General features: G+C 41.1%; 1 protein-coding gene across 1 annotated transcript in view; it reads right to left on the bottom strand.

The window, feature by feature from the left end:
- The window catches only part of NFXL1 (nuclear transcription factor, X-box binding like 1), a 55,207-nt gene extending 28,192 nt beyond the window's left edge, over positions 1-27,015 (bottom strand). Inside the window, exons 1-15 of the mRNA XM_066632038.1 lie at positions 26,775-27,015; positions 23,290-23,463; positions 22,516-22,625; positions 21,709-21,842; positions 19,258-19,436; positions 18,409-18,570; positions 18,158-18,258; positions 15,592-15,706; positions 14,635-14,759; positions 13,499-13,621; positions 12,292-12,382; positions 10,829-10,949; positions 7,707-7,866; positions 5,900-5,991; positions 2,736-2,757 (exon numbers count right to left, since the gene is read on the bottom strand). Of these exons, the coding sequence (XP_066488135.1) occupies positions 2,736-2,757; positions 5,900-5,991; positions 7,707-7,866; positions 10,829-10,949; positions 12,292-12,382; positions 13,499-13,621; positions 14,635-14,759; positions 15,592-15,706; positions 18,158-18,258; positions 18,409-18,570; positions 19,258-19,436; positions 21,709-21,842; positions 22,516-22,625; positions 23,290-23,463; positions 26,775-26,922 (1,857 nt within the window). The 5' untranslated portion in view covers positions 26,923-27,015. The remainder of the gene's footprint in view (positions 1-2,735; positions 2,758-5,899; positions 5,992-7,706; positions 7,867-10,828; positions 10,950-12,291; positions 12,383-13,498; positions 13,622-14,634; positions 14,760-15,591; positions 15,707-18,157; positions 18,259-18,408; positions 18,571-19,257; positions 19,437-21,708; positions 21,843-22,515; positions 22,626-23,289; positions 23,464-26,774) is intronic.
- Positions 27,016-27,295: the final 280 nt, after the last annotated feature.

Genomic DNA, 27,295 nt, shown 5'->3' with positions numbered 1-27,295 from the left:
TGAAATATCAGGAATCGACTTTCTATACATGAACAGGTGCCCTCTAACTGTGCTAGGGAAACAAGATGATCTGACAAACCTAATAGTAGGCACACATCAGTGTGGTACTGAGTGAATTCAATTCTTTATGCTTCAGTTCCAAGACTGCAGAAGCAAAATCTCTCTCTATGCTCTGTGCAAAGTATCTCAGAAAACCTCATAATGTAAAACTCTATGAGAAGGGTACTCCGCTCGAGTGAAGCTTTAAAAATACACATCTGGTTCATACATGCAGCAGTATAAAGAGGCAGAAAGAACTACTATACCATGGCAGACTGGAGGTGTGAATTCACATTTTTGAATGCTTCCTTGCTACATTAAGAAATCCCTACAAATAGTCAACACACACAGCAAACAAATGCTTACGCTAGAATTCATCTCCCTATAGTACCACTCTTCTCATTAGAGGTAGTCTTTTGAACATGGGAAAAGAATGAAAAGGTGCAACATCTTCACCTGTCATCGGAATTGACACAGTTCATTCTACCACAGTACACCTTATTCTGCTATATGTGCAGAACTAGTCACAGTTGGGGGGGGCAGGACTCACTCTTCCTTGGTAGAAAACAGAACAGCTCCCACATGTAGACAAAACAAAGCAGAAGAAAACGCTAACTAGAGAATCTCAATTTGTCAGACATGCTGCACTTTAGCTGAAGAGAACTATGCAAAATCAGTCTGATAACACAGCACCCCCTTAATTGCTTCATAAGAACAAAATAGCTATATACCTTTTATCAACTCATCTTGACCATTTCACTGCAATAGAGCCACATAACCAAGTATCTTTATAAAGTCATATTTGTGCATTATAAGATATAGAAATGCACCAATCAATTACTTTGTCAGATTCCCCGAGCAATCCTTTCAAAGCACTGAGCTATTACATTACCTGAACAAAGCAGAGGGAATCTAAGATCAAAAATATGTTTTTAAAGATGTTACCCTGATAACAGAAGTTGTCAAGGCAACTTCCTGGGATCATCTACCTTCAGCTTTAGAGGAAAGTTGTTTGAATATCTGTTAGATCAGAAGATCAGATTAAGTGGGCTTTCCGTTTCAAGATGAATCTTCATAGCTAGTTCTTATCTGAAATTACGTAGTGTACATTTACACAGACACCATTACAGATCACTTAAAATTCCATACCCTTTCATCTGTTGACCTGGGTCTGGGTCAAACTACATTTCATGTTAATGCGCATAGTTTATCACTGCATCTATATTTTGTTTTTGTTTTTAAAAATAACTAGCAACTGCAGAGGAGGAAAATCAGGACCAGGACCATGGAGAGAAGACAGCTAACTGACCTTTTCCCTTCAAGTCAAGGTTCCAGCAAAAACCCACCCTTCATAGTTGCTGCTTGCCTCAGAATTTGCATCAAAGACATCTTTCCTCCCAGAGCAAACAGCATCTTTGTAAGAGGGGAAACGTACTGGGCTACAACATGAGAGAAAAAAAGATTAAATACCCCACCTCCCTGTTCACCATTATGATTGCCCCAAACCCTGTGACATACACACAGCCAACTACAGTACATGTTTAATAAACCCAATTGTTTAATAAACTCAATCTTACATTCATGAATGCTAGCTTGAATGATTTGCAAGAGTTTTATTCCATGGAAGATAATAATCACAAATAATAAAAGTGATATACCATTTATATATAATTGAACATCTCCAGGAACAAAGGCTATTAGGTTTGTCTTCATCAGATAAACATACTGATCCAAGTCCAATGTAAAGATCATCTTTTTGGAATTGCTCACTGAAGCCCAAGTGCATAAGCAGAAGCTAGAATAGTCAAGAACTGAAATTCTTTGAGGCAGCTTTATACAAGTTTGATGTACTACAATCAAAGTAAGTAATCCTTCCAGTCTGAGTTAACTATAAAAAGAAAATCTGCCTCTAATCTATTTCTGAACAGATTTATTGTGCCTAAATCCCTAAATTGCTTTTCCTATAAAAATCATAAGTTCATCCCAATCTTCAATGATTTGCAGCTTCCCAGAGAAACACATTATAACAGTTTAATTCAAGACAGAGGACATGCTTGTTTCATTTGTACTACAGAAAGAAACTTCAGACAAAAAAGTGCCCTAATTCTCATTGTGTAACATTCAGCTGCAAGTTATAATATCTATTGCATTACAGAGCTCTTTCTATTGCAAGAGTTTACTTCAGGCATCATACTTGCCTAAGCAAGGGTTAGTATCCATTTTCAAAACATCATTTACAGATGTTCTTTCAACAGCCACAAAATTTATCAAGCCAGCAATATAAACTGCACCAGAAAAGATCATTTAAACATTTCTAAACAATTTAGAAAAGCCATAAAGTAGTAAGCTCTATAAAACTAAAGCACAGCCTAGTAAACAACAGAAGAACATTTATCAGAATTCCACATTGCATTTCAAGCAATGTCAAAAGTTTAAAGCCTCATCAAGATTAATTAGAAATTCAATCTTACAAATTTCCTAAAACAATTTTGCAATACTCTCCTGATGAAAATGCCAACATATCTCAAATGAAAATCACTTTGCAGTTTTCAACCAAAAAGAAAGATACTTGCAGTTACAAGTAAACCTCATGTCAAATCAATTAAATGCTAAGGTTTCACTTTGAGACATCTTATTAAAACCAAATTAGGGATGCTTCAGATTTACTCCAAAGAATGACAGCTATTATGACTCACCTCATGTTTCCCAAGGCATTGCCTGCAAATACACAAGAGTGAGAAAGGTCAAACAATTTGAAGACTGCTCTCTAAATTAGTCAGCCACTTGTTTAATACCTTGACTTGTTCAATTATTATTGTCAATACCTTGACAATAATAATATTGACTTGTTCAGCAGTCAATAGCAGCTGCAAATTTTAGGGTGGTCACAATATGCTCCAACCAAGAATACAAGATTTAATTGGTTGAGAAGTGGAAATTGTTTTAATTTATTAACCAGCAAAGCTAAAGGCACACTAGTTTATTTCTGAGGTCATTTGTTAAAATTGTAAATGTAAAAAAAGTATATTTTCCTTTTAACAATCTGGCACTTGTTCAGTGAATTATAAGTAGCAATAGACTCAAACTATCCACCCAATGGTTAAACATGTAAAGGGACTTGGAAAATATTGTGGTTTCTTCCAAGTCCAATGACAAAAGGATCCCCTCATATGTCATCAGGAGCATGACAGCATCTGCTCCTTTCTCCATGCCCCCTATGAGGCTTCAACACTCACATTTCTTCCTTCCCTCATCCTGCATCAATTTACTACTAGAGTGATGCACCTCTCCCAACCTTCCTCCAGGTGCAAGTACCCATGAGAAATATACAGTGTACCTCCAGTATCTGCAGATCCATTATTGTAGGTGCAGTGGATACTGGCGAAAAGCCAATTCTGGTTTGCTCATCAAACTGGAAGTGGCTTTCTGAGGCCTCCGGGAGACCTTCTAAGGCTGCAGATTCATGTATCTGTGAATGGATCCACCACAGACAAAAAGGGTGGACTGTAATTTGCCCAAAGACTACTGCGGTTGCAGAAATTAATGTTTTTACTGTCTGCTTTCATTTGGCATGCTATATAGCCAGAGGGAGAATGATGGGCCACCTGTCCCACTACCAACCAGATATGGAATACAGGAAGGGTAGTTTGGAGGATTATGCATGGGGAGGGGGGGGAAGGGAGCTGAATTATTTCCTTTTGTTTAGTGAACTAGAAGTTCAACAATGCATTTACTGACACTTAGGCTGCAATCCTAACCACGCTTTCCTGTGAGTAAGCCTCACAGAACAAAATAGGACTTACTTCTGAGTAGACCTGGTTAGGATTGTGCCCTTAGACTATCAACTGTATCTTTGTTGCTCTATAAACTGAGACTTAAGTCTATAGCAGGGTTTTTCAAAATGGGGCATCATGACGCCCCAGCCTGTGGGCCCTGGCCTCTGCCCCCTTAAGGGGAGGAAGCAGCCTGGAGGCAGGGAGGAGGCAGCGGCATGATCCCCGGGATCCCGCCACTCAGGGGAGCTGCAGGGGCACTTACCCAAGCCTCCTGCAGCCTCCCAGGGGTGCGGGAAGCCCTGCGCAACCTTCTGCAGGGTTCCCTGCAGCAGTGAAAGTAAAAGCAGAGCGATCACAGCCCGCCTCCACTAAAGCTTCACTACGCTTTCACTTTCCCTGCTGCGGGGAGCCCTGCAGAAGGTTGTGCAGGGCTTCCTGCACCCCCGGAGGCTGCAGGAGGCTTGGGTAAGTGCACCCAAGCCCCTGCAGCCCCCCTGAGCAGCGCAATCCTGGGGATCGCGCCGCTGCCTTCCTCCCACCCCCACTGCCTCCCCCCCCGCCCCCGCAAGCACTTAGTGGCTCTCAAACTCTCCCATAGAGTTTGAGAACCACTGGTTTATAGGAATAGTATCACATGCATCTACCAATAACAGACAATGAGTTATGTACAATTTTACTCTGAAAAAGAATACTCAAGGAGTTTAACGTGGGGATTCACAAGTCTTATTGTACATAAAGTGAAGCAAACATTAGTCCTGTATTTCTAATGCACTTAAACTCAACAAATTTAAAGATACAGCAGACAGAATTCAGCAAATTTGGAAAACAAATTTGACCACAATCCGACAATGCCACTCTGTGGACATAATACATGCAATGGGCACAATCCAACAGGAAATCCTACTGCATGAGCATCATTGAGGTGGATGTGAATTCTGCTATAGCACTATTGTGGTCTTACACAGGAAAACATCTCAGAGGATCGTGCCCAATCTCAGCAATGGCATAGCAAACTCTAGTGTTCAGAGTCAAAAAACTGCATGCACTGGTCTGGGGGCTGAAAGAAGATAAATTGGGACCAACTAGCAAAGTTATCTGCTATCTGGGTTATCTGCTGTAAAACACCAAACAACTGAGAAGTAAATTACAACTACAAAAATAATACTCCCTGCCATGTGTAATTTGCTTCTCTTAGCTTATGTGTTACTTGCCTGTAAAATATGAATATTAATTTATCACCTTGGGTCAGCTCTCTATGCACCTCTTCTGCCCATATTCAGAGTTTTACATTCAAGTTAAATGAGGAGTTAAGCCAATGTATGCTCTAGATGTATGTTACCAATCTAAACCACCACTTTTTTTTCCTCATACACTACTACACCATGGGGAGAGGGAACAATCCTGCTCAGAACCGGGACATGAGGAGAAAGGAAGGTTCATTTTTTTCTGTGCTCTGTTTTCATATCAAAATCAGCCCCCCAAAGCAGTGATTTGCTCCTAAAATGCCACTTCAGGCATTGATTTTTGCCATGAAAACAACAACAGAGAAAGATTGAGCATTCTCGCTTCCCACTTAGTTGTTTTGGACAAAGAAAAAAGGCACTTCTAGTTGGAAGCATGCCTCTGGAACATACATCTATATGTACATCTAGCTGGGCCCTTAGAATCCCCAACATGTAGTATATGTGTATTATTCCAGTATATGGCTCAGGAGATACTGTAGGTAACTGGTTCTGTCCCATGAGCTAGCAGTTTGCACCTCATTTCATTATCTCCTCCTCCCAGAATCTGTTTTGCACTCAACACCAGATGACTGACTTTGACAGTCTAATATAAAGCAAGGTAGTTCCTGCAAGCCTGAAGTGTGCTCATCTCTCAGACAATGGACCTCTGTCATGGTCCCCAAACACTTTTAAGTCCTTTTAATTAATCTGATTTTGCTTTAAATTGCTTCTCATGAAATCAAAATTTGAACAAGTTTTAGCAGAACACATTCCAGTACACCAGAAACAGTGACACCAAAAACAGTCTTGCCATTGAAACATATGGAAATATTTAACATTTAAAGATCGCTCCATACTCACGTTGGAATAGGAACTTGACATGGAGGGCAAGGTAATGCTGTCTGAATAAAGGTAGGCTCAGCAGACCGTTCCCAGGGTCCTACAGGCTGATGCTAGCAAAGAACATTTTTGGCATGTTATAATAAAATAAGTAATTTGTATAGAACTGAGTGTACAAAGCATATCTCTGCTAAGGTAAGTATTACATAGACCTACCCACATTTTGTTATCAAAAAAGTTAGACCTATTGTATATTTGGGGTGCCAAATTCAGAAAATGGTATCAGATTTGCCCAGTTGGCTTTAGTTTTGGGGGTATGGCATAGCCACCTTATATGCCGATTCAAGCAGCTTTTTCATGAGGAAGCCATGGCATCATCTTCCTCACAAGGAAGCTGCTTGAATCAGCATAAGGTGGATATGCTGTACCATCAAAACTAGAGCAAATTGGGCAAAACCGATGCCATTTTTGGATTCAGCACTCCAAAAATATACTAAATTTGTTCAAACTAAATTAGCAATTTAAAAAGTGTTTCATTTTTTGTAGGCCGGCACTCCCCTGTGGGACTTGCAGATGTGCCTTCTGGCATGTTTGCAACACCCAGCACAGGCACTGGAGCTCACAGAGGCCCACAGAATTGGGCCCTTAGCCATGAAAGAGACCAATTGTGAGTGAAGGAAGAGGATCTCTCCTAAGAAGCAAGTAGCCCCCTTTCCCCCACAGTGTAGCTCCGCACACTACTTTTATGCTGAGTGTACTGAAACTCAGCAAACCCGCCCTTCTCAACAGGTCCAAATCGCAGGACATTTTGGAACCAGAGAGAGATATGTAATCTCTATATTGCACCTGAGGAACAGAGATCACCCAGTGAAGCAGGATTCAAAATGGGGAAGTTCTGATCTGCAGCATAGTCTCTAAACCATTACATTACAGCTGCTCTACAGCACATTATGGATACTAACGAAAACTAGTCACCCCTAAAGATACTTTGTACCCTCTGCACAAGTAAAATTCAGAGATTAGTCACCACAGTTTCTCCCCAGTTCTTAAATTGTAAACCTTATAGAATCCCTTCCTTGTCCATGAAGAACGGATTACCACTTGGCCACTGCTGGCCCAATCGTGAGGTGAGGCGAAGCAGATTGCATCAGTAGCCAACTGTGAGGGGCCTGAGGGGGCAGCAGATCTGGGATGTGTCTCACATGGAATCTGCTACCACCTCCCTCCAGCCTGCTTCCAATGCAAGCAGCAATTATTCACTTCCTACTCACCCAAGCAAGAAACAGATCACTCCCCTCCTTACATTGCTCCCTGTGCAGTTTTCCTTAAGCTGAAGCGCAGGACTTCCTGTTTAATTTACAAGGACAGAAAATGCTGCCTCTTTAAATAGAATCAGAAGCCTCGCATTTCCGAATTTGATGAAACCATACAAGAAGCACAGTTAAAGGGTTCTATCTTCACTATAGTGCTACAGCAGAGGTGACAGCAGTGGCACTGCTATGGGATACCACTCCTGGTCACACTGCACTGATCTTTGCTGTAAAAGTCATGTGACTGTACAGCTTATAACGTCTTGTTTAAGTCAGATTGAAGTCAATTAGCAAAATTTGCCAAAAAGGTACAAAATAAACAGTAAGAACAAATGGAGGAACTGCTAAAAGCCCACAAAGAACACGTTGGAGAGGAGCACAGACAGAGGTTTGTTCAACAAATTTAAGTAAAGCTTTGTTACTGAGCCTCAGTTCCTGTGCAGAAGAGAGACAGATTCATTCAGTCCTTCTGGCTAAGAACTGTGCTAGCATTGTAAAACATTGCCGACTTATCTCACCAAACCAGTTTGCTTCACAAGTGCTTCATCATGGCAAGAAGCTGGGCACAAGTGTCCACAATTTTCTAAGACTTTCTTGCAGGGCTGATGGCAAGGAGGACAAGGGCCAAAGTGACAACTGTGTTTCTCTCGACTAGTATGGTGACAAGTAGGTGGCTGCCTAAAACAAGAACAGTCACAAATTACAATGAATGTTTTCAATAGTTATTTAACAAAAGTAAACAAAATAAGCACACACAATGGAAATAACTGCTCAGCAAAATAAAATGGAGTTATGCTTAGCAAGGTTTAAACTTATAACCTTATTGTCAAACATACATGTCTTTGCACAGCAAATCCTACAACTGCTTAGACTGCCTGGTCTATTATACAGTGTTTTATAATCTCCAACAACAGGTCAGGGCTTTGCTTTGCTATATCATTCATCTACCAAGATCATAAAGTGATATCTAGTAGATTAGCTCTTCTACTGTCATCTCCAGAGTTATGGAGATGCCTTCCTGTCAAGGCAGAGGAGGGGAGCACTCAGCATCTCCATGCTGATCCAGGACAGTATTACTTAGTGATTACCACACTCACTCACTCCCTGCTCCCTTCTCTGCCCTTGTTTGGACACACAGCCGAATGGGGAAAAGCTTTGGTAGAATGCCTCTGCTGCCAACAGCCCAGACATTTAGACCAGGCAGGAGGGGGCCATTTGGGCAAAACTCTTCTCCCAGGAAAACACTAAATCTCAGGGGGTCCTATTTACATCATGCAGAGTGAGGAGACATCACAATCCACTGTATTTCCCATACCAGGCCCAGGCAGACTGAGGGTTATATAAAATATTAAGCAGCTGCACAGCTGCTTGATTGCAGCTTTCTCAAACTGTAAATAAGTACATGTTACAAAAGTTGCAAGTCTGCAACACTCACTCTATATTCTCCAAATAAAAAACTGACCTTGAAACCTACACTAGAATTTTCCTATCATTCAGAAAAGGCAGGAAAGAAAGTTGCATACAGGTGGGACTTCGTATCCACTGATTTGACATCCACTCATTTGACTCACCAATGATACCAGTGTTCACCTTTAAATGCCTTGCAACAAGGGGAAAAGCACCAAAATTCCATTTCCTACCTGCATCATGTTGTTAAATAATTATAGTTTCATACCATTAGATTCCATTATTCACCCCATGTAGTAGCTATACCAATGCATTCTGGGGCAACAAAGGAGGAGCAAGAAAACTGGAAGTGGGTCTTTAAAGCTATTTTTCCACTGATTTGGTTTACACTAATTTTTTTTTTAATCCACAGGGCTCCTGGAGCAGAATCCCAATGGATAACAAGGCACAACCTATATAATCTGTATTATTATTATTTATAGCGGGATTGTCTTAAAATTATTTATGATTTTAAAAATGGCTTAAGTTTTACAGATGGGGTAAAACCAGACATATGATGTGTTGGGGAAAAATGTTCCGGTTATTGACAGAGATAGTCAATCTTTCCCTACCTTCACCGGTATTTCTGGATATGAAAGGAAATCATGCCGTTTCCTCAACGACCAAAAGGTATAGCTGAAACCTACAACCACTGCCCCTCCCCAAGAAAAACCCATACCTATATAGTATATACTATATAATTCTCTCAAACGAATATAAGCTGCCAATGGCATACTGTGTTGACATGGTTCCACCAACTGGGAAGGAAAGAGCCAAAAGAATCCATTAGACTTCTTTAGACTTAGACAGCCCACCCAATATTGTATTCAAGGTTCCATTAAACAGCAGAAATAATCCTGTTACTCATGAGCTTTCAGGGCATATTTGTTTACTTGAAAAAAACAAAACAAAAAATAGATCAACATGGAATTTTATTCCATTCCTTCTTTTAAAGACAACACTTTTTTCTTACAATGACTGGGCAGCTGCCACTGTACATCCGGTAGATCCATCTTCTAAATCTCCATCTATTTTCTAAATTCTATTCAAAGAATAATAGATGAGAAAACTCATACTTTTATCTCAACAAGAGCCAAATTCCTTTCCTTTATGAAGTCTTCGGCATACATGTCATAAGAGAAACTTGCAGCCCATCTGTGTTTACTCACAACCAAGTCCCACTGAGCGCAATAGAATTTAATGCCAAGGTAATGAAAACAGCATTGCAGCATGCAGTTTAATTTAGGGGCAACATACCAAGTTTCTAGCCCTCAAAGTTGCACATCGTATCTTAAAATCACACAGACATTTTCAGGTAAAGGCTCCACTATCACAGGAACTGGGAAGCTCTTTCAAATGTCCAAGGAAAGTTCCTTGCACAGCTCATAATCCTCCGTTTGTAATCTCCCCTATATTCAAACTAAATCTTCCATTTCATTGTCCTAGCATGACAGACCTTGCTAAAATAAACCAAAATTTATAAATCCGAGTTCTAGAGTATTTATAAGAGTAAATTCATGCAAAGGTTTACACTGCACACTTTATTACAGTGATTCATTTCTGGTAAATTTTTTGGTACAGAGTATAGAGTCCTGCTTAGAAGTCCACTGAAGTGGTTTAAATTTATCATTTTTGAAACCAAGGTAATGCCAAAAGCAGTTTGTGACACAGTACTGCAGTGTTTCTCAAACTGTGAGTTGGGACCCACAAGGTGGTCACAAGCCAGTTTCAGGTGGGTCCTCATTCATTTCAATGCTGGTTGATGGAGCTTATTCCCAGGTAAGTATGGATGGATAGGATTGCAGCCTTTGGGATGTTTTGGGAATATTTTTAAACAGATCAGCAACTGCTTGAGAGAATTAGGAGGTGTCTTTATTTTAAATACATTTTTAAACTTATTGTAAATTTTTAATTTACTTGATTGATTTGATCATATGGGGGAGTATTAAAAATTTTCCTCTTTGATGACATCACTTTCGGCCATTACACCACTTCCATGTTAATGACATCACTTCCAGTGGGTCCTAACAGACTGTCATTCTAAAAAGTGGGTCCTGGTGCTAAAGACTTTGAGATCCACTACAGTACCGGGTGCAGGCATGCATGTCTGATGCTTTAAAAAAAGTCAGACACCTATTGGGCAACCCCAAGCCCAGTCCCTGTATAGCTGCAAACATTATTTTTTAATACTAACCTGCATAATTCTTTGCACCTAGGGGCTTTAGTGGTACGTTCTCTACCACAAGGTACTCTGATGACAGTTTTACTACAATTGCACTTCACATCTACAGTCTCAGGACATGGATAGCAGCTACCTAAAATTAACACAACATTATAAGTAAAACAATTTAGGATAAGTTGTACTCTTTCAATTACTGGAGTAACAAATAATGAAATCATATCGAAGAAGAAAATCATTATTTCAAGTACTGCGGAGGGATTGGTTCAGAGTTCTGAAACAATCCCTCCAACGCATTGTTATAACAATTATAAGAGGGATCAAAATAATTGTCCAATAATCAGGATTAAAACTCACAATAGTACTGTGAATTCCAAAGACACCAGACTGATCAAATGGAACACAGAGAATACTAGCAATATTTACAAGTAGTAGAACGGATATTGTCTTTCTTAACTCTCTACAAGGCCAACAGAGAACTTCAGAATCTGGCAGTTATAAAAAAAAAGTTATATACACATATTAAAAATCACATACACAGCAGAAATGGAGGTATCTTCCTTATCTGCTCAAGACATACTCAAACATTTTAGAACTTTCAGGCATGCCTCAGTATCCACAGGGGTCCGTTCCAGAACCCCATGTGGTTATGTGAAACTGCAGATACCGGGATATCAACCCCATCAGAATGCCTTATAAGGCATTAAGAACATCACTTCTTTCGTCAAAATTGGAAGGCACTTTTTCACTTTCAACAGCCATTCTGAGGCCCACAGAGGCTCCTCTTTAGAGCTCAGAATACCCTCTGGAGGTGAGGGGAGCCCAATTCCCCTCATCTCCAGAGGGGGCACATGGGGGACCCACAGATCTGATCTGCGGTTAGCTGAAACCGTGGATATGTGAACCACGGATATAGAGCTCCCCTGTACTGCTTTCCCAATCCAGAATGGGAAAGGGATAATGGTCTACCGTTGTGGTAACAACAAGATTGGGGGAGGTTATTATACTTCCTAAGAAAATTATATACACATCAGCCAGTGATAGGTGACTTCTTCAGTCCCAAAGTATGTGACAAGCCAAAAGAATAACTAATAATTAAATTTAGAGATTGTTATCATTCAACATATAATTTTCATCAACATGAAAGTTGCCATACACGTGGCATTTGTTCTTTTCGTGGCATTTGTCCTTATCTTAAGAATCACTAACAACCTGTAGTTAGTCGTTCAACAAAGCAGGATATGATGATCTTACAAACAGAGGTTTGAAAAACATTAGAACTAGCAAGTTTCAAACTGTCTTTATGATTTAACACAAATTGCTGTCACTTTTCTAGCCTGCACTCCCACACCCAAAAAAAGTTATAAATATGAACTTGTTAATCACATGTTGTCCATAACAAATGCAGACAGAGACCCAACATTAAGAGTATCATTTTAGAATGACAAGTTATAGGATGGTTTCCTGTATATTCTTACCTCTGTGGCAGACTGAAGGACACTTGTGATTCCGGCATCCTAAAGTTCGTCCACAGGCTTGATCACATGGTGGGCAATTTCCAGAACAACACTGTATGAAACACAATGTTTTGAAGATAGAAACTGCTGATCAGTTAATAGCTATTTAAGAGTCTGTCTACAAGGAAGCAACAAGGACATTTTTCTAAATGCTAAGTATGTCTGAGACAAAGGAGCATCAGTATTATTGTGTTCTTTTCTTGATGTACCTTCAGAACATCCTTTCCCCATTTCAGCAGTTTGAAGGTCATACTTCAGGATAAAGCTTCTGTTGATTTTAAAATAGGGATATCGATCTCTGCACAAGATAAGCAAATCCCAGAGAGCTGATGTCATGTGGTAGCTAAGAGTAACACTGAGAAGTCCAGAGTTCAAACCTTACCTCTGCCATGAACTGTAGCCTTAAGCAAGCTACTATCAAACATAGGGACAATACTGAAATAAATTACATGAAAGGCTTGAACAGTTCAAAGTGCAAAGTATTACTGTTAAACAGTTTGCTTTGTAAAATCTTTATATACTATACTCCAGCAAGTATTACACTTAAATCTGTCATTCTACTGAAAAGTTCCAATTCTTTCTTCTACCAACAACCAAGTTTTAAAGAAAAACTATAGTGGTGAAAGCACACACCAAGCATGTTTATAAAACGAGAACAAATCAACCCTAACAGAAAATACATTGCCAGTATATGTAGTTGGATCAGCATGACAGTTTTGATGAATTTCTTCCAATTCTCAGCCCAACACAAATATTCTGAAAGTATTATTTATATAGTGCCTACAGCTAAGCACCTGCTTTTCTGTTTTAGTACTGCTGTTTTTACAGCCGGGGGGGGGGTGACATTATAGTGCTCTTTATTGTGCTGAAATTGAGAAGTTTGAAGTAGATAAATTTTATGTGTCATCTTCAATACCTTTAAATCTGTCTCTACCCAAACAAGGTTCCTTCTCACAGGCTTCTGACACACTTTTTTAAAAAAGAAAAAAAGAAAAAAAAAAGAAAATTAAGCTCAGCAAAAAGGTTAATTTGGAGACTCCTGGGACAAAAAGAAAAGTTTTTTTATAAAGTAACAAAGCTCTGAAACAAGGAGGTTGCTTCTTAAAAAGAACAGGATGTTTAGTAGTGGAACCAAAACTTCCAAAGTTGACATATTTGGAACACTTGCCTTTCTCTTACACTGGTGTTTTTGACAGTCACGGATTTTTGCACACTTTGTTTCACAAAGGTATGCCTTATGGCAGGGCATCTGCTTTGTATGCTTTCCACAACGGCACTGCTTCTCAACTTCCTGTTAAAAACATGGACAGAAGGAAACAGAAGCCAAAAATTAGTTAAGCCTATCAATAATATAAACCTTCATTTCAACAAGACGCACGAGTCTAGATGCTACACAAATAAAATTCTTGAGAAACAAGTAGCACACAAAAGGATCCAATGGTAGCAATTAAGCTGCATAAAATGCTTCCAAACATCTTGCAACACAAGGCCTGAAAAAGAATGAATAGAGACTTTAAGTCATTAAGCTTTATGAACTCTATGATAAGCGTCATTCTTTTCAGCCCTCCAACTTGTTTCATGTGACCACTTCCTGTTAGCATTTACAGACAGCAAAGAGCCAGTAACACACAGGAGACAGCAACAGGAAGGCTGCAATCACAGGCAGGTTAGTCATTTACGTGATGGGGGGATTTTTGAACTGTGGATAATTGAATCCACTGATAAAAGGGAATGTCTGTCTATTGAAACCAAAGCTATACAGACAGACAGAAAACAGGGGCTATATTAATGTTGCCTGCTTGAGAATACATTAGAAGCACTCAATACTGGAACACTATGGGCTCAGAGAGAACAGACAAAAGAGGAAGGATGTCTTCAGTTCCTCCAAAGCCTCAGGGATGCTCACCAAGCTAAACCTTCTGAGGTTCTTAAAATGAAATATTCTGAATAAATTTTAATTAATTAAATTGATTTATGCCACCTTTCAGGTTAAGACTTCCCAATGTGACTAAACAATAGCTGAAATACAGAAACACAAAACCACATAAAATAGCAGCAAAAAAAGGAAGATAAAAATCTTCAATTAAAAGCCATGCAAAATAGCTCCTAACTGGCCATTTGAAAGTCATTGGCAAGAGTCTCATCAGGGAGAGAGTTAAACAGGTGCAGCACCACCCAGAGAGAAGCCCTGCCCGGATTCCTATCAATCAAATGTGTATCAATGGTGGGCCAGAGACCCATTGCAAAGCTTAGGCAGGCTCATGTGGGCATTAAAAGCACACAGACAGGAAAAGAAGTGCTAACCTGTCTACAGATTTCACAGGGGCCTCGATGGCAACGCTGAGAACATCTATGAATCCCACATTCAAGGACTTTGTCACAACTGTCTCCACAAGTAGGCACATCCTCCGTACAAGGCAAAGAAAATTCTAAGTGGAAGCACAATCAAAATTGCATTGAGTACAAGAAGAACTGCAATTTAATATGCACCTGAAAAGGACATATGTTGCCACATTTCACTGAGAAAAAATAAAGTTGTATCAGAACAGAATCATATAGAAATATTTAGTTTTTCCAATCAATGATCCAGTTTCATTAATCTATACAGGATTTGGATTTAGCATAGTTTCCGTCAATGCCAGTGTAAGCATTTAACCAAAATCTTTCACACTACAGTAGGCCCTCAGTATCAGGGAGAATCCATTCCAGGACCACCGTGGATACCAAATTATGTGAATAAGGAAATCCACAGGGAGCCTGTGTGGTGTCACAACTGGGGGCCAACGCCCTGCACTCCAAAGGCTGTGCACGGCCTCACGGCCTCCTCAGAAGCCACCCAGATATGATTGGAAGGCACTTACAGTTTGTGCCAGCGAACCAGAAGTGCCTTCCTGTTGCATTCAGGAGATGCTCCGAGGCCCTCTAGTGGCAGATTTGGGGCCCAATCCTATCCAATTTTCCAGCACTGGTGCAACCGCAATGCAGCCCCAAGCTAAGGGAACAAATGTGGCCGATGTGACTATTCCCCCACCACAAGATGCAGTGCATGCCCCATTGGCACTGCTGCACCGGCACTGGAAAATTGGATAGGATTGGGCCCTTGGCCTCCACAGATATTCAAATCTGTGGATAAGGAGGGCCCACTGTATTACTATATTAACTTACATCAGTATGCAGATCATTTCAATTTTATGAACATTAACTGCGTATATTAGCCAACTGGATGCTTGCTAAACAGATAGGAACTAGATAAATATTTACTTGATTTTCCACAGGGACAAAACCTTTTCCCAGATCGAGGGCAATCCCCACAGGGGCCAGCATGACAAATCTGCTCACAGGCATGATAACCACAAGGCAACGTTTTGCCACATACCTGGCAGGGGAAAAAAATACAACACACTTGTAGGTGACAAACGTGTTATTTTGCTAAAGAACAAAATCCAGTAATAAACACAAGAAGAAAAAACTGATCATGACAACACTTCCTGGCCTAGGTTGGACCTAGATGGATCAGTTTCCTTGTACCCATAGAGATAAAAGCCTGCAATATAACAGTTTATTTAAAGAATAGAAATATGGTTATGGTTACACATTACTTGAAAGGCATTTAATTACTTGAGGGACTAAATACACATAACCCAATGATAAAACAATAAAACTAAGCTCCAAAGCTTACTTGTTCCTAATGCTCATCAAGAACCTCCACTCCTGAGCACAGAGTAGCTCTTCCTCCCCATCATACCAGCAGTGATAAAAACAGATGACCATGTTGAAAATGGCAAGGAGCAGGTTCCTCTCCCTAGCACCAAGTTTTTTTATACTTCCAAGGTAACTTTTGTCCAGCCATAAATTCAGACCTTAAATCCAAAGCTTCTGAAAGGTGACCTCATAAAGGTGATTAAATTGCCAAAACTCACTCTAACCCCTCCAAGTGTCCAACTGGAGATTCTTTCTCATTTTCTCAATTAAAGTGACCTTGGTACAAGCACATGTCATGCTCCAAGCTCAGTCGCTGCGATAAGGAATTGTTCTCAGCTTGCAAACAAGCCATTTTCCCACTGCTGCTTCAAAACGGCTTCTGGCCTATAGCATGGAGTCAGACCAAAGGAAGTGTTTACCTTGATCTTCAACAGGTCACTCCAAATCCCTGTGACAATGTATTCACCTCCATCATGACAGTTTAACACTTTACAATAGCGCAAAAAGTTAATATGCCAATTTGAAAAAAAAAGTCTGTGGGCAATGGAGGTATTACAACGAAGGTGTAAATTATGAGCAGTAGTCTAGGTAGTATGAGCAGAATGGTGTGAGCACAATTATTCTTGGTCATAACATAAGAACATAAGAACAGCCCCACTGGATCAGGCCATAGGCCCATCTAGTCCAGCTTCCTGGATCTCACAGCAGCCCCACCAAATGCCCCAGGGAGCACACCAGATAACAAGAGACCTCATCCTGGTGCCCTCCCTTGCATCTGGCATTCTGACATAGCCCATTTCTAAAATCAGGAGGTTGCACATACACATCATGGCTTGTAGCCCATAATGGATTTTTCCTCCAGAAACTTGTCCAATCCCCTTTTAAAGGCATCTAGGCCTTTAAAGGCATTTTTAAAGGCATCTTTAAAGGCATCTAGGCCGTCACCACATCCTGTGGCAAGGAGTTCCACAGACCAATCACACACTGAGTAAAGAAATATTTTCTTTTGTCTGTTCTAACTCTCCCAACACTGAATTTTAGTGGATGTCCCCTGGTTCTGGTGTTATGTGAGAGTGTAAAGAGCATCTCTCTATCCACTCTGTCCATCCTCTGCATAATTTTGCATCCCTCCCTCCAGGGAAGCCCCAAACTCTCCACAAAGCCAATCATGAAGGCAAGGGAACAGTGTTCACTGTAAAAATTGTGCACACTGCATGGATCCCTTTCATGGCTGCACAGCAGCATGGTGGAGCACCAGATATTTGGCAATGACATAACATCATTGCCAACTTTGGGTTGCTGAAGCTGCTACTAGGTACCTAGCTGCACACCTTAGGGGAACAGTGCTTTGGAACATTTGAAAAAGTGCAAGATGCAGCACATGGGGCTGCTGTAAGAGAGATAAAGAGTCTCAAAAGGTACTGAGAGAAACTTCCATGAGTGGAGTACTATAACACTACAGCAATACCTTGAAAAAGAACTACTGCAATCAGAAAACTGGCCCCAAATGCAGAGATTCATGCAAACATACAAAATAGGATTAACAGTGCAAACCTATGTATATTTACTCAGAAGAAAGTTCTGCTATATTCAGCGAGACTTATTTCCAGGTAAGTATGCATAGTATTGCAATCTAAGAGCTGCAATCCTATACACACTTACATGGGAATAAGTCACACTGAATTGAACAGGACTTCTGAATAGATATGCATAGTACAGGGGGACCCCCATAGCTCAAAACACGTGACTTCCGGTTTCACAGAGAAGCCAGAAGTGACGTTTTTAGTGCCTTCTAAGGAGCTCCCTTCACCTCTGCATGGGGGGGACGGTCCCTGGACAGCAGGGACAAGCATTTGCCCGTATATGTGGTTTCAGCTATCTGCAGGAGGTTCTGGAACAGAACTCCCATGGATAAGGGGGTAGGCTTGTATTGTGCTGTCAAGACTACAATTTTTGGAATTGCAGATTTTTAAACCGATGCCCACTTTTTTTGGCTTCGTATCTTAACGCCTTGCTCTTCAAGTTAACACCAACAGGGACAACTTGAAAACTTGTCACCTTTCCTGCAAAGCAACGCTCTATATATCTCATGACACACAATGAAGACAACTTAAGGAAAACTTACCTGATCACACTGCCACATGGGACTTGCACAAAGTCTTTCTGCTACCTGCCTGCCACAGACACAACTTTGCTTACTGATTCTTGGGCAGGGTTGACAGTTTCCTAAAAGTAAGGTGGAGTTAATGATTAGAAAACTAGAGAGAACGTATTTTTAATTTCTGCCCTTTCATGAAGTGGGCAGGAAGAAGGAAAAAACAGCAGATTATGTAGACAAATGCAAAGGAGAACTCATCACAGACAATGCACATCTACCTGGATGACAAGGTTTCTCACAGTTGTGTTGTCCACATGGCAGTTTTCGTCTACAGGGCAACTGACATGACCATTCTTTTGTACTGCATCTCCGTGGCACAGGCTTAGCCTTCTTACAATAACAAGTTATGGTGATCATCTTTGGACAAGGTGGACATGGACCTAAAGAGACCAAGAGAAAACAGTATCATACAACAGACATTTTAACACAAACTGTCAGAAATCAGAAATTCACAATCTATCAAGCCACTGCCATGAAAAGAATGAACCAGTGAAATTGAGGGCCCAATCCTATCCAATTTTCCAGCACTGAGGTAGCTGTGCCAATGGAGGTGCACTGCATCCTGCAAGGGAACATTTGTTCCCTTACCTTGAGGCTGCATTGGTGCTGGAAAGTTGAATAGGATTGGGCCCTTAGATTCAACTATCTAGTCTGTAACAAAGCTCATTGGGAGCCCAATTCTTATGCAGATCTACTCAAAAATTAGTCTCATTATAGTCAATGAGACTTACTCCCAGGACAGGACTGCAGCCTGGGTCATTCATTATCTCTCAGATTAATTTACTTCACAGAACTATGAGGACAAAGAAGAGAAAGCCTATATGTCTTTCAAGTTACTTGTTCTCCCCAGCATTTCACTTAATAACTTCACCTGCAGCAAATTTTCTTATGTGTGCAACCACCATACATTTTTAAGCCATTTCTGCCCAATGCCGCATATACGCAACAGGGACCCAATGTGTACACCTGTGGGCTGCCAAAAATGGGTTAATCCACACTGTCATATGCCATTCTAAGCAGCTCAATGTTCATGAGAGCTCAAAAATAATGACAGTAATATTAATTACCTGGGTGACAAAGCAGTAGGCATCTGTGTCCACAAGGAGGCTTGCAATCTCTCTCACATACTTGGCCACAAGAATGTGGAACTAGCCAGGGATCCAAAGGTGGATCCTCCACCTTTCCACAGTAACAGTGATATCTAGTGGGAGTCTCAGCTCGCTGGTACTCAAACCTACATTTTGGACTGGATCAGGAAAAGGGAAAAGTTAATGGAGACTCTTATCAAAAATTTGTGCAGTGAGAGAGTACAAGATTTCATTGTAATCACTAGTTGTGATACAATGACAATACGCCAGCATGGATACTAAACGCTAGTTTTTAAACAGAAGGTACATTTGATGCTCCAAAGCCTAGAATTTTGAACATAATGCATAAAGCATCACCCCTTCAGAATCTATCACCTGAAATTAAAGAGAGACAATTAATCAGGATTGTCTGCCCTGTAACACAGAAGTGGGCACTGTTGGTTGCTAGAGACTCCACTATTTCCCTACTCTTATAAAAGCCAGGTATCCACAAACTGAGGCCAAAGTTAGGAAGATAATGACAGGGAGTTCTCAAGTGGTCAACAGAAGAGGAAATAGATAGTACCTGAGTAAAACAGCCTCCCTTTTTTAAGGCACTTGCAAGGAGATGATGTTTGATGCAAGGCCCACCACAATTAGAGCTGCTGCATGGATGTGCCCCCAATATTGCATGGTCTTTCCTCCTCCTCCTCCTCCTCCTCCCCCCCCCCGTCACACACACACAGGCTCCCCACCAAAACAGCATATTATATCAGAGCTGGTGTTAACTACTGTACAGTATATTCTTCACATAGACCAGACAGTAGGGATCACTGAACAAAGAACATTCTTTGATTTTTTCAGAAGCAGCTCATCTAGACGTTCCCATAACCTAATTCAAGACTGTTCCTTTTCAAGAGGAACAGAAGTCTTGATACGTAAGAAACACCACCTGGCTGTCTTAATACTTTCTCTTTGCTTGTAACACATCATGCATATGGATGATGCTTGGTAATGTTTTCTTCTGCACCTGTCTATATACAGATCAGGTGTGTTAGTCCAGTGTTGCAAACAATTGTTCCTCAGTGGTTTCCATAAAGGAAGAATAAAGGAAGACGATATGCTTGAAATTGCTCTTATCTCAGATCTTGGAACTAAATCCTCAGCAAACAGAAAAGCCATTTGTTGTGTTGCTATGCTTAAAATGCATAAATGGATCCTGTTTCCCATTTTGTTAAAAGGATACTTTTTTAAAAAAGAGCTAGAAGTGGGTTAAAAGAAGGGAACTGATCTGCAACAAGATATTTGAAACATTATATTTATGCTAAATTCAGTTTAAATGAGCAGGCACCACTTGTTTGTGCAGTACCATTTTATACTTAAGTTTTTTTCTTTCTTGTTAGTTGAATCCTAACATAAACTGAACTGCATTGCTGAGTGAGGAAGCTGGAAATCAGACTTTTTTAAAGATCTCACAGGGAAACCATTTCACATTTCCACCATACTACTCCTATGATAGTGTTTAACGCTAAACATCTTTAAACAATATAAAAATAGATTCCCCATGTGCCAATATCAATTAACCAAGATGGCAGGTAAAATGCAATGGAAGACACAAGGGTGGATTGTACTAGCCAGCATGATAAAGAGGAGGGGAAAGTCAGGCTCTCTAGCCACACACAGTTGTGCATTTCTTTATTGCATTATATTTCACAGAAGGAACATTTGCCCATTTTTAAACAGTGCAGTATGACAAGTCTTGAAGCATTCACACAGATGATCACGATCAACGGTAGGCTAAATTCAACTGGACCCTGCACTCAAAAACAAGGTAACAGGACATGACTGGGCTGGAATTAAGTTTTTCTGAAAGCCACTGATTTCAAATGAAACTTAAGAATTGCTTGCAACCAGATTCTAAACATACCTTATGGAGACTAAATTCCATCAAACTCAGCGAGATTTCTGAGTAAACACGTTTGGGATCGCACTCTAAATGTCCCTTTGAAATCAATGAGACTAAAAGATGTTTAAATGTAGCTGAATCATGCCCACACCTCAGGTAAGTTGTCAATTGCAAAAGAAGAATTTTTAGCCTCTAAAATACATTTTTTTAAAATCAAATCATGTTCCCTGTACATGAAGACTGGATTGTGTTGCTGTGCTAGTAAATAGCATTTTGCTAATGTGCCAAATCTACATTCTGTCATCTCATACCCAAGTTTATTATGCGAGGCAGACAAGAAGTTACTGTCAGCACAAAACAAAACAACATTAGGTCAATGAAAGATACCAAATTTTACAACTTTTATTAAAGGCAACGTTAAATCACATGTTTTGCAGATTTCTACATGCATGTGTATCTTTTGTTTGTTTGTTTTTTGTTAAAGCCGTTGCTCATTTGCCCACCACATACAAAGCAGCTTTCAAAATAAAATTTTAGAAGCCTACCATGGCCATGGATAATCCCTCTTTCCAAAATCATCATCTGTCAAGGGAGAAGATATTAAGAAAAGGCTATCTTTAGCCCACTTCTGAATGCATGGCAAGTGAAATATGCAGAAACAGCCAGAACAACTCCAGACCTAAAGGCAAATAAAGATATATTAGAGATCTTCTGCACAAACTTGTTGACAATTCAGCATACAAAATTCAACTCTTAAGGAGCACAAAAAACACTTTAAGGGGAAGGCTCTGATCTTTTCTGAAGAAAGTTCCAAAGGTGGGGCAAGGACATAAGTCATCAAATATGTCCTTTCTGTTGGGTGACACTGTCAAGAGAACCTTTTCAGATTTATGCCTTCAGCACACCAATGGCTGGAGGAGTTGACCTTTACTATCCCTACAGTCATCTGGATACCAAAAACAATATTTAGGAACTGTGTCTGCAAAAATACTATTCAACACCCTGACCACACCTAAGACCACACAGGACGTAATCAACTTTCCAGCACCAATGCAGCCATGAATTAAGGTAAAAAGTTCTCTTACTCTGAGGAGGCCTCTGCGACTGCCCACTGCCCACCTCCCACTGCAAGATACAGAGCACACCCCATCAGCAAGGCTGCACCTGGGCTGGAAATTTGGATTGATTTGGCCCACAGGGTATTTACCCCTCCCTCACTTCCCTCCATTGGCTCTGCTACTGTATTCCTGATAACGAAAACAGTATTTGGGGAAAAAAAATTAGAATTTTTAAAAAGATAATTCAATAAGTCAACATAGAAAAATAGTACTCACATAATATAAAATACTTACAGCTTGGTTTCTCTTTATCGATGCAATACAAATCAAACATGTCATTGCCCCAGACTGAAAAGCTTCATTCATGTATTGCCTTGTACGTTCCAGTTCACTTGCATCTCCATCTTTGAACACAAGACAGTTACTTTTTTAAAACTACAGACAGTAGTAAGGAGTATTTTATCCTACGTTCCAAATATCAGAGAACCAATACCAAAAGAAAAAACCTAGAATTCGTTTGTGAAGCTTCATTTCCACATAGAGAAAAATGCTATAACTATGAATAAATAAAGATCATACATTATCTATCCTAACGAGTAACGGTCTCCATAAACTCTATTTTACCCTCTATAAACACATCAAAATTAGCACTCCTGCACCAACTTGATGGACATAGCCTAATCTACCCTGTCAGTGTCACAAACCACCAAAAATTGGGTCATGACCCACAGTTTGGGAACCACTTCTCTGATCCCTAACCCAATGTAAATGCAAGGTATTGTAACTGTGATGCAGACACTCCCCCCTCCCTAATATTCCCAATACAAAGGTAAGAAAGAGGAACAACACAATGGCTATTTAGAATTCCCCCCAGCAGACAGAGAGGCAGTGGACTGCAATCAGTCCACACTATGTTAATTCTTAACACAGCCTCTTTACAGTGAAAACTGTCAGCCCAATCCTATCCACACTTTCCTGGGAGTAAGTCCCATTGACTCAAATGGGACTTACTTCTGAGTAGACATGCATAGGATTGGGTTCTAAGATAGTACTATATAATGGTTTTACCAGTCTGATTAGTGTAAGTTGTAAATGTTTTGGCCAATATTTTTCCATGTTTCCCTTCAACTTCTTCATTATCTTCCTCTTCAGACGATGAACTAAATTGGTCTTCAACAAGCTTTTTAGCTGCAGCTTGATTTGCCTTTTTAATTTCATCAAATTTTTTCTGCGATGCCAATTCTGTTAAAAGAAATGAAATAAGATGCACACTGAAATCTCTATTTGCAGGATCCAAAAATATGACAGTATATATTCTTTAAGCAAAAAAATGCAAAGAGAAATTATGTTTAAATGTTAAATGTTTAAATGTCTTGGTACTAAACAGAAGGTTTATTAAAGCAGATTTTTGGCATGGAGCACATAACAAAAAACAGGATCTATTCATGGCAGTTTCAATTTTCAGCAAACATACAGGGCCAGGGCACATGAGCAATATGATTTTCATCTCCTTACAGTTAGTGCAAAATTGTAGTGAAACTTCAACCTGCAAGACTACTTGCTTTCTTCTGTTACTGTACACCAATAAGAGCACCCATGCTTTTGAAACTAGGAAGCTCTTAAACGCAGTGATGCATAAACATCAGCATAAAGGTGGAATGTTAGGCCTTTAGAAGCAAGACATTGGTCACTAACTAAATATTACATGCAATACCTGGAATCAAACCCCAACTGATCTCCCTAACCAGGAAAAGCTGCTTCAGGAAGAGTTAATCTGGAATGGAAGAGAGACAGGGCAAGATCCCAAAGTCTAAGCCCACCCATAGTTTCTGTCTCAAGGATCCCTCATCTAGTCTGCTTTCTCTCTCCTCATGGAGTTCCAAATGCACATTTGTCATTTGAAATGGCAAACAGGCTTGGAGTGAGCAATTTAAAGGAGGAATGGGTAGGGAAAGGGGTAAACACTTCCTCCAACCACTTTTCTACAATTTTATGCATGGAAGCAAGCCTCACTGCATTTAATAGGATTTAGCAAGTGTGAAGTCTTACAGCCCAATCTTAACCAACCTTCCAGCACCAATGTAGCGAGCCAATGAGGTGCACTTCTCATTCTGTATGGGCCTCCTAATTGTAAAGGAACACTTGTTCCCTTACATCATGGCTTCACTGCAGCTGCATCAGTGCTGGAAAGTTGGTTAGGATAGGGCTGTTTGTTGATTAACTACCAAAAAGGTGTCACCAGTTATGCAGTTTGATCTACTATCAATATTACTGGAAATTGAAAGATACAGCTTTGTTTTCAGTGTATATCCCTCCAGTGGGTAAAAGCACTATCACTGGAAGGTTAAGAAGAATAAAAGCCACACATGTGCTCTGAGAATAACAGCTTGATCAGAAACAAAGTATGGTATATTGTTGCAATGCAATGCTGCTTGAAAAGCACACAAGGCTGTCCCTTGTTGCCTATGGGAGTGCAGGGCACTGAAGGGTTAAAAGTGAGGCTTAGAACAGCAGAAAGTCAAAACAACAAATGGGAGGTAGCCAGAGGGCAAGCTGCTTGATAAAAAAACAAGACTACTTGTCTACTGTCCCTGAATGTTGCAGAGGGTCTCTGCTCCCTGTGCTAGATGTAGCAGCAAGGAATAAAAGCAATGAGAGACACAGCAGACATTCAGAGAGTTGATGCAGGGAGAGCTAAGCCGGAAGTAGGACAGTACGAGATGGAGAGAGAAGTCCGTCCTCCCAGCTAGCTTCCTCAGACTTTTATTCATTCTCAAAACACATGATGACACTAAGGAAAATTACTGAAGGTTGCTGAAATCTGCACTGCTAAGAAACCTGCGGGCTCTGGCTTGACCGCAATACACATTCCTAGATATGCACTTCTTCATAACATCCTTTGTTTACAGGCTCTGGGCGAAGACTCAGCAACTGGCCCACTCTGGCATGCCTGAGCGGGGGGGGGGGGGCAGCAGGTTTGCCTGCCTACCTACCTACCGGTTGCCATGTTACCAAGGCTAAGCCCAGCGCCTGTGCATTTTCCTACAGTATATAACACAGTATTAATAAATATATGCCCCCAGAGCCTTGGAACACACATCACTTTACTGAAGCAAATGCTGAAATGGTTGCTGTTGTGAGAATTCCATGTGTGTTCCCTGTCAGGAAAAACCCACTAATCTTGTCATACTGGGAAGCAATGTCATACTGGAAGGAAAGCAATGATTCACTACAGTCAAAAGCCAGAAACTCTTTGCACAGAAATTATTTTTGAACAAAAGGCGGACAGAAGATCTGGAGTGGCTTCTCTTTCTCTGCATTTTCTAGGCAGAGGAAATAAACATACACTAGTCAGCCTGTAGAAGATGATCAAAAAACAGTTTACTGTAGCTTCATTATTATCTGTTCTCCAGATGTTTGCAGACCACACAGTTTTTCCCTCCTTCACTGACTCTTCCATGGCTTTTGAGTATACAAACATTATCGCAACCCCTGATGCTACTGGTGTTCGCAGTTCCCAGTAATATTTACTAGCTGTTATAAAATCAGACCCAAAGCTAAACAGGAAACAGTTAACTTCTGCTTCCTTGTTTAGCGTATTTGAGCCTGATGAAATCTCTACGGCAGTGTTTCTCAAACTGTGGGTTGGAACCCACTAGGTGGGTCGCGGGCCAATTTCAGGTGGGTCCCCATTCATTTCAATACATATTTTTAATATACTGGACTTGATCCTACCATGGTCTGTGACTGCATTTGTGGAAATGTTACAGGTCTGTACTTTGAACAGGCTGCTATGTATATGCTTTAACAATGACAGCAAGCGGGACTTACTTCTGGGTCAGTGTGGGCAGGATTGCAGCCAGGATTGTTGATTGTCCTGCTTGATGACATCACTTCTGATCATATCACTTCTGGTGGGTCCTGACAGCCTCTCATTCTAAAAAGTGGGTCTTGGTGCTAAATGTGTGAGAACTGCTACTCTTTTAGCACCAAGACCCGCTTTTACTACCCATTTATTTTATTTTTAATATATTGCTGCTCCTTTGGTCTGTGACTGCATTGGGGGAAATGCAACAGATCTGTACTTTTAACAGGCTGCTCCGTATCTGTTTTTAACAATGACAGTCATTGGTGCTCACTCCTGGGTCAGTGGGGGCAGGACTGCAGCCTCGGATTCTTAAACATTTCCCTGCTTGATGATGTCACTTCCGGCCATGACATCACTCCCAGGTAAATGACATCACATGATGCTGTCGCTTCCAGCCATGACATCACTTCTGGTGGGTCCCGACAGACTGTCATTCTAAGAAGTGGGTCCTGGGCTAAAACCTTTGAGGACTCTCGGTAAGATATTAAAAATACAATATGTATTGAAATGAATTGGGACCCACCTGAAACTGGCTCGCAACCCACCCAGTGGGTCCCGACCCACCGCCCAAGACACACTGTGCCTAGAGGAGCGCTGTATGGGGACGGAGGGGCAGCGTGCGCAGCCCGGGGTTCTTCTGCCAGGCCCGCTGCTGAGGCACTGGCTGGGGGCGCGAGGGACTCACCGTTGGCCGCCCAGGCGCTGGCGCCGCTCCCCGCCGCTCGCCCCCTTCCGCGGCCTCCAGGCCCGTTCCCCGAGGGAAGCCCTCCGGCTCCGGCTCCGGCTCTGCCCCGTCCCCGACCGCGGCCGCCCGGGCGCCAAGCCGCCTCCATCCCTCCTGCGCGCGCTCCCCCCCCCCGGAGGAGCGACGCAAACCGCGCGGCAGCGGACCAGGTGAACGAGACTCAGCACCTGGCGCCCCTCCGCGGTCGCGCACTGCTGGGGGTAAAAACTACAGCTCCCGTCATTCCTCTACACCCGGTGACGAAGCACGTTCGGCAACCGGAAGCCGGAAGATTTAAGCGCGGAAGCGGTTTTGCTTCGAGCACCAGCGGCTGCACCATAGAGTCGAACTAGAGTGGCACACACCCCTTATTTGTAAAACCGAACCATAGAGTAGGGCTAAAGTGGCAAACATTATGAAACGGAGCCGTACTCTCCGCGAGACTGAATAACAGAGTAGGGCTAGAGTGGCAAGCACTTGAT

The sequence above is a fragment of the Tiliqua scincoides genome, chromosome 6, assembly GCF_035046505.1.
Source record: "Tiliqua scincoides isolate rTilSci1 chromosome 6, rTilSci1.hap2, whole genome shotgun sequence".
Classification (NCBI taxonomy): domain Eukaryota; kingdom Metazoa; phylum Chordata; class Lepidosauria; order Squamata; family Scincidae; genus Tiliqua; species Tiliqua scincoides.
The sequence above is the reverse complement of the archived record's forward strand: the minus strand, read 5'-3'. Positions and strand labels throughout refer to the sequence as shown.